Source organism: Semicossyphus pulcher, unplaced genomic scaffold (assembly GCF_022749685.1).
Source record: "Semicossyphus pulcher isolate SPU_LCO1_2020_fin unplaced genomic scaffold, fSemPul1.0.p SCAF_9, whole genome shotgun sequence".
Lineage (NCBI taxonomy): Eukaryota > Metazoa > Chordata > Actinopteri > Labriformes > Labridae > Semicossyphus > Semicossyphus pulcher.
In genome coordinates this window covers 6,193,329-6,207,540 of record NW_027211770.1, presented here as the reverse complement: position 1 = coordinate 6,207,540, position 14,212 = coordinate 6,193,329, and the positions used below count along the sequence as shown (strand labels likewise).

Below are 14,212 nucleotides of genomic sequence, written 5' to 3'. Positions count from 1 at the left end.
CAGAATATGTACTGCAGAATTTAGCTAATGTTGCATACTTTCCTCAAAAACCCATTTTTTCCATTGCTTTACCTAAAGCATATGGGTTTAGTAGATTTTGTGGGTTGTTGTGTTCACACATCCTCTTCAAAACTTGATATTCAAGATACATTTAGAGTAACTTTTCACATCATTTAAAAATATCTTTTATCTATTCATCACACAAAGTTGGCTTGTTTGGATTGATGAGGTTCTTAATAACCACTGCCTTATCTCCATTTGTCAGCCTATCCTTCTAGACTTGTATTGACATCTTTAGTGCTTCAACCCACTGTATTTGTCTGGTTATAAATTAGTTTTGACTGGCTGTTTGTGCTAGCTGTATGATTCACACTGTTTACAGAATGATCCACGTGTAGATTTTGTATAGACCACCTTAGTGAGTGTTCATGAAGGAAATTTCCCTTTTTCATAAAACATTTTCTTTGGCTCAAACAAGCTGAATGTAAAGAATATGGCCTGGCTTGAGGATTGAGCAAGATACAATCAGAGAACTTAAGGAGAAAGAGATGGTGTGTTTGCAAGTGGTTGGAAGTAAGACTCCTCTGCTAGGGTAAATGTTTACTGAGGACAATGCAGGCAAGGCCTTTTGGAATTAAAACTGAAACATGAGACTGCCCCACCCAACAGTGATAAAGCACTTCTTAATCATCATCTGTTATCGAGAAGATGGAGTGTAATTAATTAATTGGGTTGATTTCCCATTCACTTTGCATTCTCCTCTTCCAGACAGTGTCTCTTCCAGCTCTCTCCGACAGTGTCTCTTCCTGCTCTCCTCTATTTCTGCCAAACCAGTCCTTGTCATCTGGCGTTGGAGAGAGGCAGGAAGATGTTCAGCTGTCATCATCAAATTGTTGGATTATCAGAGTGTTGCAGGCAAACACTGTATTTATAAACAGTTTTTTTTTAATACAATTATAACTTGTGAGAACTATGGTTAAAGCCTTTTTCCTCATGTTAATATGCCAGTTTATATCCTGGAGCTGTGAAGTTAAACTTTTGCCGTGTGTTAATTTTATATAAATTAAGTTCCTTCATTTTGCCCTATTCCAATCTCACAGTGTAAAATAATCTCAGCCTAATACATCTGCAGATTACAGTATGTAAAGCGGTTACTGCTCTAGATAACCTTACTATTTAAATCAGTTGAAACAGCTTCCTAATTTTATGCATAACAAAATAGTGGATTGATGAAAGTAGCTATAATTAAACTCACTAAGTATCAGTGCTTTGTTGAAGCAAAACTTAAACTTTTACTTTTCAGTGTCTGTTCTCACTTAATTTGACTTTTTCCTTGTAGATCACCACCAAGGAAGAGGTGAACTCCAAGCAAGGCACATCCATCAAGACAGAGCTGGAGCCAGAAACATTTAAACCAAACCTCAGAGAGCCAAGTGATCTGTTGGAGGCTGACCAGATAGAGAAGGTACAGACTGTTGTACAAACCTGTTCTAATGCTACAGTACACATTTGTTCCTCAACAAATCAAATAACAAGACTAGGTCAAAACCTAGTATGTGGCTGACTGCATCAGGTCAATGTGTGCTTTTGTGGGCAACGTGTTACAAGGACTGTCTTTATGAGGCTCATGACAACGTGTTTGAAATCAAATGTGCGCTGTGGACGTAGGTGAGGGCCGTGGACGAGCAGCAGAGCAGCAGCCCCGCCTACTCCCCGGACAAAATATCCAGAGCCATATAGACAGAGTCGCGTCAGTGGAGGTCCAATATGCTCCATGATCCACCATTGCGATGTTGCGACTCTATCTCTCTACAGCTCTGAAAGTACCGTCACTCACTCAGCTAGTCAGTCACATACAGACCCATGTGTAGGGCTGACCCCAACAGTCAGCCAAAAAGACCAAAACCAGCAATTAACTGATCCAACTAAGTTTATGCATTCAGATACATATTCAATATATTTTGTTCCTCTGAACCATATAGCTTCATTGCAGTGTTTCAAAAACAAAGAACTAAGAAATAACTTAGTTCTTTGGTATACCCAGGTATAATAAGGACGACACAAGTATATTTAGATACTAGGGCTGGGCGATATGACGATATATCTCGTCAAAACAATATGAAAATTTCTATTGTATGTGTTTTTCTATTTCGTCTCTATCGTGATGTCGCAAAACCAGCGTAGCATGACGGCTGTGTGCATGTCGACCGTGTGTGGCTGTGGAGTCAGCTGGGCTGATCCAGCCAGCCCTGTCTTTCTACATGAGTTTTACCTTAATAAAGGCCACAAACTATTTCATTATGTTTGCTTTATAAACATTATTTAGATTTATTATACAGGAAAGAGCGTATGTTTCATTGTCACTGGTGAATAGGTATTTGTAGATCGGCTATTTGAAGTTGAGGTGTTGGACTAGCTATACCTGTCAGCAGAAGTCTGGGCCTTTTTCGAGAAGTTGTCTCCTCATCCTCAGATGATGATTCATCATCGGGTGAAAATGACGGGTCATCTACCTCATCCCCATCCGATTCCTCCTCCGGTATCTCTCCCCCATCTGACTCTCCCTCACTCATGGCCGGGAGCATTGCCAGGGCTCCCTCCACATCCATAGATCTCTTTCTCCGGTCCATGTTTCAAATCCTAATAGCTAAAATAGCTAATATACTGTTTAGTATTGTGAATGTCTTATTCTCAAAACTGTAACAATAGGCGTTGCTAAGCAACCAGACCAGTGGCGCGAACAGCTGTACGCGAGCCAGTGTCACTGACAGCTGTTAAAAGTTACATGCATTTGAAATAGTGAGCGGGTTAAGATGACCCCCTTGGCGGTTCTAGTGTTAAAGCAAGAAAAGTTAACAAACTACTTAAATAAAAAAGAAAATCGAAAAAGGTAAAAGATATCAAATACAATAAATAAAAGACGACAAGGAGCGACTCTAGCAGGCTGCCGCCCAGGACAGTGCCGGGGATTAATGGGAAACACTGAGTTATAAAGTGAAAGGTCTGCATAGTCCCGTAAAAAAAAAAAGAAAATATTACAGGAGGAGAGGTGTGGCAATCCTGGTAAACAGAAACAAGGGGCCCTGAGTAGGAAAAGGTTGGGAACCACAAGTATAGACCAATGACTGTATATGTAGGTTGACAATGCGTCTCCATCTGCTCTTATTGTACGGAATTGATGCCTAAATAGCCCCTGTGATAGACACTGCCATCTTGTGATGGTGACGTCCTTTGGAGTCAGAGACTGCGCAGTAGAGATCGGCGGGTGGAGCAGGCATAGCCACTTACGTTAACCAAAACACACACTTAACTTACCGAAAAAAACAGCAAGGATCCCGCACGCCGGCGTGTTTAACAGCAGAAAAGCTTCTCTGTGTTGGTCTGAGGTTAACGTTCACAGGTATGGAAACTTCAATGACTGTAGTGATTGTTTTAGTTAAGTTTACTCTCGCCAATCGGCCTCCATTCTGCTAATCCAGAACTGATTGGCTGCAGGAACTGTATTTGTCAACAGAGCTGTCAATCATCCTTTTTACAGCATCACATAACTAATAAAAAATAAACTTGTCAGAAAAATTAACACTTGAACGAAAATCTGCATGATAAGAACTAACTATAATGACAGAAACCGTGTATTTTGATTTTATAGTTTGACTCATGTCCCATCTGTTAACATGGAGGAGGTGGGCTTTATGACCTATACTGCAGCCAGTCAGCAGGGGGCGCTCGACATGTTTTGGCTTCACTTTTAGGGAGCTGTCATGTAGTCCATCTTTTTATACAGTCTATGGCAGGGGCGGGCAACCCTGCTCCTGGAGAGCTACCTTCCTGCATGTTTTAGGTTTCTCCGTACTCTAACACACCTGATTTAAATGATCTGCTCGTTATCAACCAACTGAAGCGTCTCAGGGGATTGATAACGAGCGAAACATTCGAATCAGGTGTGTTAGAGTACGGAGTAACCTAAAACATGCCCTCCAAGAGCAGGGTTGCCCACCCCTGGTCTATGGCATAGACCCATCTCTTTATTATATTTCAGATACATATTATAACTGTGACCTGCGAATATTAACGTCAATTTTGGCCAGACGGGTAAATAGAATTATAACTCATGTGATACACCCGGATCAGACCAGGTTTATAGCCAGTCGTTACTATGGCGACAACATTCAGAGACTGCTAATATAATGACATATTTACAGACAGAAGGAGAGGGCGCTACGCTCTTGTCTTTAGATGCCCAGAAAGTGTTTGATCGCATATCCTAGCAATTCTTATTCAGACAATACAACATTGTGAACGCTAAAAAGGAAACCCTGTAAAAAAGAAAAAAAAAGAGATTGACAGCTCTGTTGACAAATATGACTCCTGCAGGCGATCTGTTCCGGATTAGCAGAGTAGAGGGGGATCAGTGAGAGGAAACGCAACTAAAACAACCACTACAGTCATTGAAGTTCCTATATCTGTGAAAATAGCTTCAGACCAACACAGCTGTTCAGCTGTTAATTACGCCGGTGTGTGGGACTGTCAGTACCCGATCCGTCACGTCTGCCCGATCCGTTCTGCGCATGCGCATACTTATTCCTGCCCGATCTGTACCAGACGTGAACATTTGACGGTCTTTTTTTTGATAACTTTATTAACAACACAATATAAGACAAATACACTACACTGCAATACAAGTAAGCCAACTAAAAATCACAGAAAGGTTGCGTAACTGCTTGTTTTATTAACATTTATTGTGAAAAGATGATAAAAGGCGTTTTGCACAGCCATCGGCGTGGCTTGTAAGTGGATTATTGTCATTATTGCCTTATGTTTCCACTGAAACGCTCTCACACACACTCTTTTTTTACCTTACACATGCACACAATGTCTCTAACACACGTTATTAAAACACACTCATGTTCACTGCTGAAACTAGAGAGTCTCAATAGTGTATGTGAGAGGCCTGTTTTTTAATGTGAGAGGTAAAATAGTGTATGTGAGAGGCTTGTTTTTTATGTGTATGGTAAAATAGTGTATGTGAGAGGTAAAAATAGTGTGTTTGAGAGGTGAAAATGGTGTGTGTGTGAGGTAAAATAGTGCATGTGAGAGGCCTGTTTTTTAATGTGTGAGGTAAAATAGTGCATGTGAGAGGCCTGTTTTGTTTATGTGAGAGATAAAATAATGTGAGAGGTAGACTAGTGTATGTGAGAGGCATGCTTTGTTTATGTGAAAGGCAAAATAGTGTGAGAGGGATGTTTTGTTTGTGAGAGGTAAAATATGGTTTTGGCACTACATGGCCCCTCAAAGACTAGATTTACCTTCAATATATGGGGTGGGATACAGTCATCATTGAACTTACCCAAGTCAGTTTCATCTGCATAAAGTTTCAGTCTGATTGGGAGTTTTGCCCCTAACCTCCTTTACACGGGGTTTAAAAAGTGGTCAGATTATGGACATATAAATGTATATACCATCTATTTCATGAAGGTAACTTAGTCATTTGAGCAAATAAAGGCAGAACTTTTTCAGCGCACACAATCCAAACAACGGAGGTTTTAATTCAAAATTCCAATAAATCCATTGTCAACAAAACACACGCACAAGCAAGTCAGTTCCACTGTTCCAATAACAGTTAATAAATATGCCGTGGCTTTTCCAATAAAACCCAATACGGCACACAACAACTCAGCAGCAGTTCCAAACGTCGGGCAGGAGAAAGGCACCGCTCGGCTTATCCATAGGTGCCTCTCTTACCTTGCCGGTGGATCTGCGGCGGCGGTTTTGTGACTCACTGTGCTGTGGAGATGGTAATTCCGAACTTTAGCACTTGCATCCTCCTCAGCGTCTTTGTCCGCTGGATCCTTAGCGTCGCACGTGCGTCCTCTTTCCAGCGCCTTCTTTCCTTGGGGAAGGTTCTAACTTTTGTAGTGACTATTGACTTTACTATCTTGAAGCGTATCCAAATGATAAATGTCCAGAATGATATTGCATTTGGATGATGTTCCCATTTATTGCGATGACAGAACAGATGAGTGGTGATTACCAGTTGATGATGAGTGTTTATTGATCCAATGGTGCTGTGATCCTGTGGTTATGTCTGTGTTACGGTGAGAACCGTATGTTCCCTTCACCTATACCAACTAACTTCCATTCACCTGTGACCTATAAACACATGACCTAGTCATGTGACCAATTACCCAACTCAAATACACACCCTAGTGGTCAACGTAAATCATTATAACAATATATTCATCAAACTATTTAAGACTCATTCATCAAATCATACATGACAAGACTGAACTCTCTTCAAAAACACCTTCAGTTTAAAATGCTCCCAGTCAGGGTCCAGTTTGAGCTCTGCAGGTAAGGCATTCTAAATATTGATCCCCTGAGAGGAAAAAGCACTTCGTCCAAGTGATAACTTACGAAAGGACACCTTCCAATCTCAGGTCCCACAGCTCTCTCCACCTCGGAAATGCCTCTCCGATGTACTCTGGTTTCTTTTTAGCTTGCTTTTCCTCATTTGTCTTCTTCGGTTTAACGGTCTTTGTAGTGTAAGCCGTAGTTGGCAATGGAGGGATGGGCAGTTTTTTTCATTCCCAGCAGTTGTTTTTCAGCCAGTGTTGACACAAACCGGATGACACTGCGCACACTCAAGACATTGAGCTTGACCGTGTGAGCATGCGGACAGAAGCCTGAGAGACTGCTCAGCTCTGATTGGTTGTTGTGAAACGGGAGCGGTGGATTCTTGCAAATGTAGCAGTCAGCGATAGAACCACTAACCCTCTGATTGGGAGACAACTGAGTCTACCACTGAGCTACAGCTGCCCCACTGCAATTTGTCAACAATGAATTTTGTTGGGGAGGTACTTAATTTCCTTTCTGTAATTAAGTATCACAGCAGAGAACGTGAAAAAAACGTTTGATACATTTTTGCAGAATTATTTAAAATTGAAAGACCTGTGAGAAAGCCTGGAACAGTTGCTAACATGTCTCAAACTGGATTGCCAATGTGTATCTTTCTTCAATCACCCTAAGGATGCGGCTCGAGGCTCAGGCCCGGCTCATACCAGAACAAATTCAAGCCAAGTCTGCACCCATCTCCAAGTTGTTATGTTTCCAGCATGTTGATTACATGGCTGCTTTAGCTCTACCACTGGAGGATCTGCCGAACCAATAAGAAAAGAGCAAAGAGGCTGATGAACTATCGTAGGGCAAACAGAACATTAGAAGGCCTTGGTCTCTACAGAGAAAATGGTGCATCATACTGTAAAAAGTTGTTGCTTTAATTCAGTGTTTTAGTCAGTGTCTGTTTTATCTGTCCCTTCAAATAATGCTTACACTGAACTTCTTCTCTGGCGTCCATGTCGGCAATCTCCCCATTAACCCCAGCCATTAATCCTTCAGTCTGTCAGCAGCAGGGCAGCAGGCTCTCTTAGGGAGTGCTGGACCTCCCTTTGTCTGCAAGTGGTTTTGGGTGTTTGGAGCCGTGTTTCTTTTCTTTAGACACTAGACAATGTTATAACCCTGTATGTAATTCACCATTGGTGACTATGGCCTTTTTGTGTTTAATTTCTCTGTCTTTATTTCTTTATTCATTCTTCTTCTTTCCTAATTTGTTCCTCTCACAGCTTGCAAAGAATCTCCCACCACGGACCATTGGATACCCATGGACACTAGCTTTTGGCACGTCAAAGCATGGCATGAGCATTAAGACGCTGTACAGAGCCATGCAGGGCCAGGACACCCCAGTGCTCATGGTTATTAAAGACAGTGATGGCCAGGTAAGCTGCAGATTCCAGAGATGTTAGATAATTCAGCACAGCACTGCAAAGGCTTGTCCAAACTGCAAGGCTGAGCAGTGCGTGTTGGTTGAATAACCCTTTTGCTTTTCATTTCAGCATTCATGTTTACAGGTTAGATCAGGCACACAGACTGCATGAGCAGCGCAGCTACAGTGCTGCTACAGTGCCAAAAAGCTAGGAATCAGGACACTCGTCTATTTTTACCTCAAGCCCTGCACAGTTTTCAGCCAAAATAGACTGTGAAAATTGTGGGTAGTCATATCAACATCATACTAGCAATATTATTAGATATTTCCCTACAGTTTCAACATCTATCCCAGTAGAATATGTAACGAACATGAAAAAAGTTAGTGCTGTCAAGTGATTAAAAAAATATATCTAATGATTTTGATTACAGGCTTTGTGATTAATGAATCGCGATTCATTGCATTTATCAATGATTTTTGATACCCACCTGCACCTCTGCTCTCTGCACACAGCTGCTTGCCCTCCACTCCTCTCTCTGTCTGCTATGCTGACTGTCTTCATAGCGTCTCAAAACGAATGATCGCAACCAAATGACATCAGCACCTTTTACAAGCTTTAAAACAGCGACAGATTTAGGTGCGTCTTAGAAGAAAAAGACTTCCACTCGATCAATGAATTTGCAGTAGGGACGTACCAGAGGATGTCTCTGTCTTTGTTTGTGTGTTTCTCTGCAGAGTGTGTTTGTGTAGAGGGGAAGAGAGCAAGGGCAGACTGTCCACTTTTGGAGTGATCTCAGATGGATAAAAAATATTTTAACTAAAAGTTAGGCAACATTGTGTCATGTTTTCAAAGCTGCCGTATACGGTTGTGTGATCAGTGACATACAGTACTGTGCAAAAGTTTTAGGCAGGTGTGAAAAAATGCTGTAAACTAAGAATGCTTTCAAAAATATAAATAATAATTGTTTATTTTTATCAAGTTACAAAATGATGAAGTGAGCGAACAAAAGACAAATCTAAATCAAATCAGTATTTGGTGTTCCTACCCTTTGCTTTCAAACCAGCATCAAGTCTTAGAGGTACACTTGCACACAGTCAGGGATTTTGTAGGATTATAGTCAGGCGTATGATCAACCAATTATACCAAATAGGTGCTAATGATCATCAGTTTCACAATTTGTGCCTAAAACCTTTGCACAGTACTGTATGTGGTCAGGGTTAATAACAGAGTGCAATTAATCTGTGTTCATTTTTTTATTATTTTGACTCAAAAATGCCTGTATTCATTTCAGATTTCTGTCTAAACAAAATATATTTTACATTTCTATTAAAACAAGAACAAATGAATTATTTCTGGCCATTCACAAAGGGAAATTCAGTGTAAAGACACAGGGCTGTCAGCAGCAGCCTCGCAGCAGATGGCACGCAGCAGATGACGCACAGCCACTGTGAACACATACCAACTTGGTTTTCACACAGTTTGCCACAGTTCAGCGAGGGAGCTGTCACGCTGATCAGGTGTGCTCTGTGGACCTACGAAGTATAATGGAAACGAGCTATAGCACTAATCACTTCTAACCATTTTCCGTCAATCAAGTGTACGTTTGTCACTTTTTCTTTGGTTCTGTGTCTCCAGGTGTTTGGTGCATTAGCATCCGAGCCATTTAAAATCAGCGATGGCTTTTATGGCACAGGAGAGACCTTCCTCTTCACATTCAATCCGGAGTTCGAGGTACACTATCGGCTTCACTTTGTACATGGTTTTCTGTAAGAATCCAAAACTAAAATGTGCTGATTTGTTCATATATACTTTGAGCCTGTTTACAAAATGTGTCCTGATTTATCCAATTACAAGTGGACAGCTCTTAAGTACGACTTTTCACATCTCACATTAAAATGCATGACAGCATGCGGTTAGAGTGACCATTTATCTTACTTCCCCACTCGAGATGCAAAGAAACACGCAAAGCCTCTTTACATTGCGGTTCTGCCACAGCACCATAACGGGCTTCACATATATACGCACGCTGTTACGCCCTGCCGGCTCTGCCGTTTCACCTCGCTTATGCCTCTGTTAGGGGAGACTGGGGCATCTTGTCACACGGGCAAGTTGTCACATTGTTAATATTTTCATCATAAGAGGGCGCTACTTAAAAGTTGAATACTAGTTTTGTGCATCTACTTGGTCTGATTTCATATCCTGTCTGTGACAAGCAAAGCACACTGTTATCTGAAGTGAGGACTGATTTCCCATGTTTCACATTCTAAAGTAAAAAAATTGAACTTGACATTTTTTGTTATAATCTTCTTCTAGTTAAAAATATTCACAATTATATATTTTTACTTGGTAGAGGAGAGAATTAAGTGTCTTGTTATACTTTTGTTAATGACTGCTTTAGGCTAGCTTTAAAGTTGAGCTGAAACGGCATTTCAAGAGTATCTAGCTTCTGTATCGTGGCGTATTTCTGAGTGAAACAGGACGTGCAGGCGGGACATATCGTTAGAGGGGTTTGATTTGATCGTTGAGAAGTGGGCGTAGACAGACGTTCTCTACAGCGCAGTAGCTAGCTAACTGACCGAGCGTTCTTGGTGCTCTGTGGCTAAATGTTGCAGATTGATTGGTTGAAATTGGTTGGTCCTAGCTTACGTAAGCACGCGTGATATTTAGTTTTACAGGAAGAAAAAGTGATCGGATTTTGATATAAGAATACGAAGAAATGGATTTTCTGTATTTTTTGGCCTATATTGTCAAATAGATGCACATTATTACCGGGGATGTGATCTAAAAGGATTAAAATGACTTTTTTCATTTCACCTCGACTTTCCTCGCTCGAACATCACTATTGAACACTATGTATGTACTTGTAGCATATACTGTATGTCAGTCTATACGTGCCTCTCCTTGATACAGTCAAGGTGAGTGTTTTTTGCTTTTTAAAGTTATCCATTGCCTCACAGCTCAATGTTTTGTAACCTGATTCTTCATTATGCTGCCCTCTTAACAACATTTACACTAAGTGGATTTAACCAATGGACACTGAAGTGAATGGGCTGTGTTCTACCATTGAGAATTTTCAGTCTTCTTATGTATGTTCCATTGTGTCTGCAACAGGTGTACAAATGGACAGGTGACAACATGTTCTTCATCAAAGGAGATATGGACTCCTTAGCTTTTGGTGGAGGAAGGTGAGCCCACACTACTTTTCATTAACACAGTATGCACTCAGTATAACAGAAATCTCACATGTGTCTGTTGATACAGAATGACTGACTAAAACTGTTTAGTGCTCAAAAAAGATACTTCAGTGAACAAAAGCACCTGGATGAATATCTTACGGGCCTCCGCATAAGACTGTTTGTTCTGTTTTATTTAGTGGGGAGTTTGGCCTGTGGCTGGATGGAGACCTATACCATGGCAGGAGTCACTCCTGTAAAACATTTGGGAACCCGATGCTCTCAAAAAAGGAGGATTTCTATGTGCAAGACATAGAGATCTGGGCTTTTGAATAACAAAACAGCTCACGACAGGTGAAAAAAAAAACAAGTCCTGCCAGGGCAAACAAAGGAGTCCTCTTCCTTGAGAACAATGGCAACGTCCCAAACCCAACTGCACATCACCACGGCTCCCCAGGCCGGAAGCCAGCTATCGGATGCTTGTTGTGTGTTACTACTGCAGTTATTACGGCGCTTTTTTTCTTTGTGAAAAAATTCCTTTGTGTGTATCTTGTTACAGCCTTTGCGTTGTCTTTGCAGAGTAGGGAGAATGTGTCACGCAGTGAAAATGATGGTAAAATTAGGTTTTATTAGAGGGATGAGGAGAGAGAAGCAGGGATAGGACCATCAGAGCTCCTCTCACCTGGGAGCTGGTGAAGATCATAGCGGCTGAGGTTTGGGAGTGCTGCAAGAAGAAAGAGCTGCCGTACCGGTCAAGATTGTGTATCTGAACTTTACAGAACCTCAAGCAGTCCCTGGCACAATCACAGATGCCATAGAAGTTTGTTCATTTGATAGAATGTTACTGTGCTGTCTGCCTTGATGGACAGACACCCATTTAGAGGGCAAGAAACATGACAAAAGCTGAACACATTCCACTCCTCTTGATGATGTGGAAGTGTCAAAATCAAGTTATGAATAGTGGTAAAACACCAATATTCGAATAAACTCATTAGCTGCAGGATACAATGACACAACTCAGAGAAGATAAACTGTGTGTGTGTGTTGGGGGGGGGGGGGGGGGGGTCTTTTTGAAGTACAGTTTTGGGTTGTCTTCTGAGGCTAAACTATTGAGTATTGTATATTGTAGCCCTCCTGTTGTTCACTGTCATAGCACACCATCTGAAAGCACATGGTTATAATCATATTACCCATTGTTGTATCGTTCTGTTCAGTGGGTGTCCGTATCAGTCCAGCTAACACCAGCTCCCCTAGCAGGATGCTGGCTGTACTGTTTGTAGACAGTAATGTGTTGCAATAGATTTGTGGAATATGCAAATAACTGTCCTGTGACCTCAAATACCCGCGGGTTGTGGCACTTTTGCCGCTGCTTGTCGCTCTTTCAGAAGACAAACTTGTAAAGCTTTTACGTCTTGATACAGACTTGCCTTTCTGGGTATCAGCTGAAAAGCCTGAGACGTGGTGAACTGTTTTACATGCTTATAAGACAATTATATATTGGTATATGTGATTATATATGGATTTGTATATAATCATATATATTTTGCTGTTAAGTGTGACAGTGATCTATTTGTGCTGATATTTCAGCTGCTAAAATAGTGTATATTTCCTTGTAAATTAATGTTAAAATGGTAGGTTTGTCCTATAGACATGCACACACTCAAACGTGTGTGCGCGTGTGCGTGTGTGTGTGTGCGTGTGTGTGTGCGTGTGTGTGTGTGTGTGTGTACACAAACATAATGCTATATATATATATATATATATACATATGTATATATAGCAATATATGTATATATATGTGTGTGTGTATATATATATATATACATATATATAGATATATAGAGATATATATATAATAAAGTGTGGATTGGTGGGTTGCTTCTAGCACTTTAATCGGGTGTAAAAGTGTTAAGGCCAGGTTCTTATGTTCTATTAGCAGTAGCTGTATAGTACTTTTTGTTCAGATCATTAAGATGTTAACTATAGGTAGAAAGTTTGCTGCTACCGATATTAATAAGGGTAAGCACTAATGCTCTACGTGTCTAAAAAGGAGAATTAATATAAGGTAGGAAGGGGGTATTAAATGTGGCATCACCGCTCTATTTCTCTCCTCGTGCGGATGTAAAGTGAGTCTCATTAGGTAAAGGTTTGTATTCAGAATCACTGACCTCTGTCAGGCAGGCTAGGGGATATGTATACAGTATGTAACCCTCCCTTCAAGAGCTTTCTCCCCCCCCCTTTCTGGTCTTCCACACCAGTATTTGTGTCCTTGTGGAGAGTCACAAAGAGTAATATGGATATTTCTTCCAATTATTTCACCTGAATACAATGTATCAGTGGTGTTTAAATAACAATAAAGCTGAATTAATTGTTGTACTCTGGGAAATGACTAAATCTGTGATGTTCATTTCTGTCTTTACACATTTAATAACTTTTTTGTCTATAACACTTTTTAAAGTCTCTGAAGTCAGAACACATGGCTATGGACGGTGGCCTCAAAGGGAATCAGTGTTTTAGCCCACATGGAGTAACTAATTGTGTCCTCAACTTTTAACCTCATACTTTATGGAGATTTATTTGCCACTGGAAGGGCTTTCATTTTTAAGTGAAACAGTGCAAAAGGAAAGCTTACGATTCCAAACAAGAAAATATGGAAGTAAAAAAAAGGTTTTTTTGTTTTTATATCTCTGTGTCTTTATCTTTTCTTTCTTTTCATGTCAGGGGTTTAAGAAATAATCTGAAATTAATGCAAAGCAGTTTCTTTTGATTCCAAAAATGTAAAAGTGAATTTTGTTTTTTACAAAAATTTGCCTTTTAAGATTTTTTTTTTTTAAAAGCTGGTGTCACTATTATAAAGGACAACTTCTCCTGGAGAGATTACTGATCATGACAGCAACCCGCATGGGCACTTTCTTCTTTCACGTGACACAGTATTGAAATATATTACCTATTTAATTAGGACTCGTTGGAAGGAGGCTTTCAAACAAAAATCATTTCAATCATCATGGAAAACTTCTCAAATTTAATATTGGAAAATATATGAGATCATATAGCAGCAACTTAGCAGTCTCAAACTGCATTTTTATCTAAGAAAAATATTAACAATCTTACAGAGGAAGAGCTGCTACAACTTAGTGAGTGCCAGAACCATTTAGATGACATCTATAGAAGAAAGGCCCAAGGGGCTTTTGTGAGGTCAAGAATGAAGTTTATGTGGAAGGTGAGCAAGGCTCATAGTTTTTCTTCTGTTTAGAAAAATCAGAACTGAAAAAATCATCT

The 14,212-nt window shown here is 40.4% G+C and overlaps 1 protein-coding gene across 5 annotated transcripts in view; it reads left to right on the top strand.

Moving 5' to 3' along the window:
• oxr1a (oxidation resistance 1a) overlaps positions 1 to 11,979 on the top strand; it is a 179,707-nt gene extending 167,728 nt beyond the window's left edge. For all 5 annotated transcript variants that reach the window (XM_069655581.1, XM_069655583.1, XM_069655582.1 and 2 more), the window contains 5 exons: positions 1,340 to 1,465; positions 7,620 to 7,772; positions 9,396 to 9,491; positions 10,872 to 10,945; positions 11,134 to 11,979. In XM_069655581.1, the coding sequence (XP_069511682.1) occupies positions 1,340 to 1,465; positions 7,620 to 7,772; positions 9,396 to 9,491; positions 10,872 to 10,945; positions 11,134 to 11,269 (585 nt within the window). In that variant the 3' untranslated portion in view covers positions 11,270 to 11,979. The remainder of the gene's footprint in view (positions 1 to 1,339; positions 1,466 to 7,619; positions 7,773 to 9,395; positions 9,492 to 10,871; positions 10,946 to 11,133) is intronic.
• Positions 11,980 to 14,212: the final 2,233 nt, after the last annotated feature.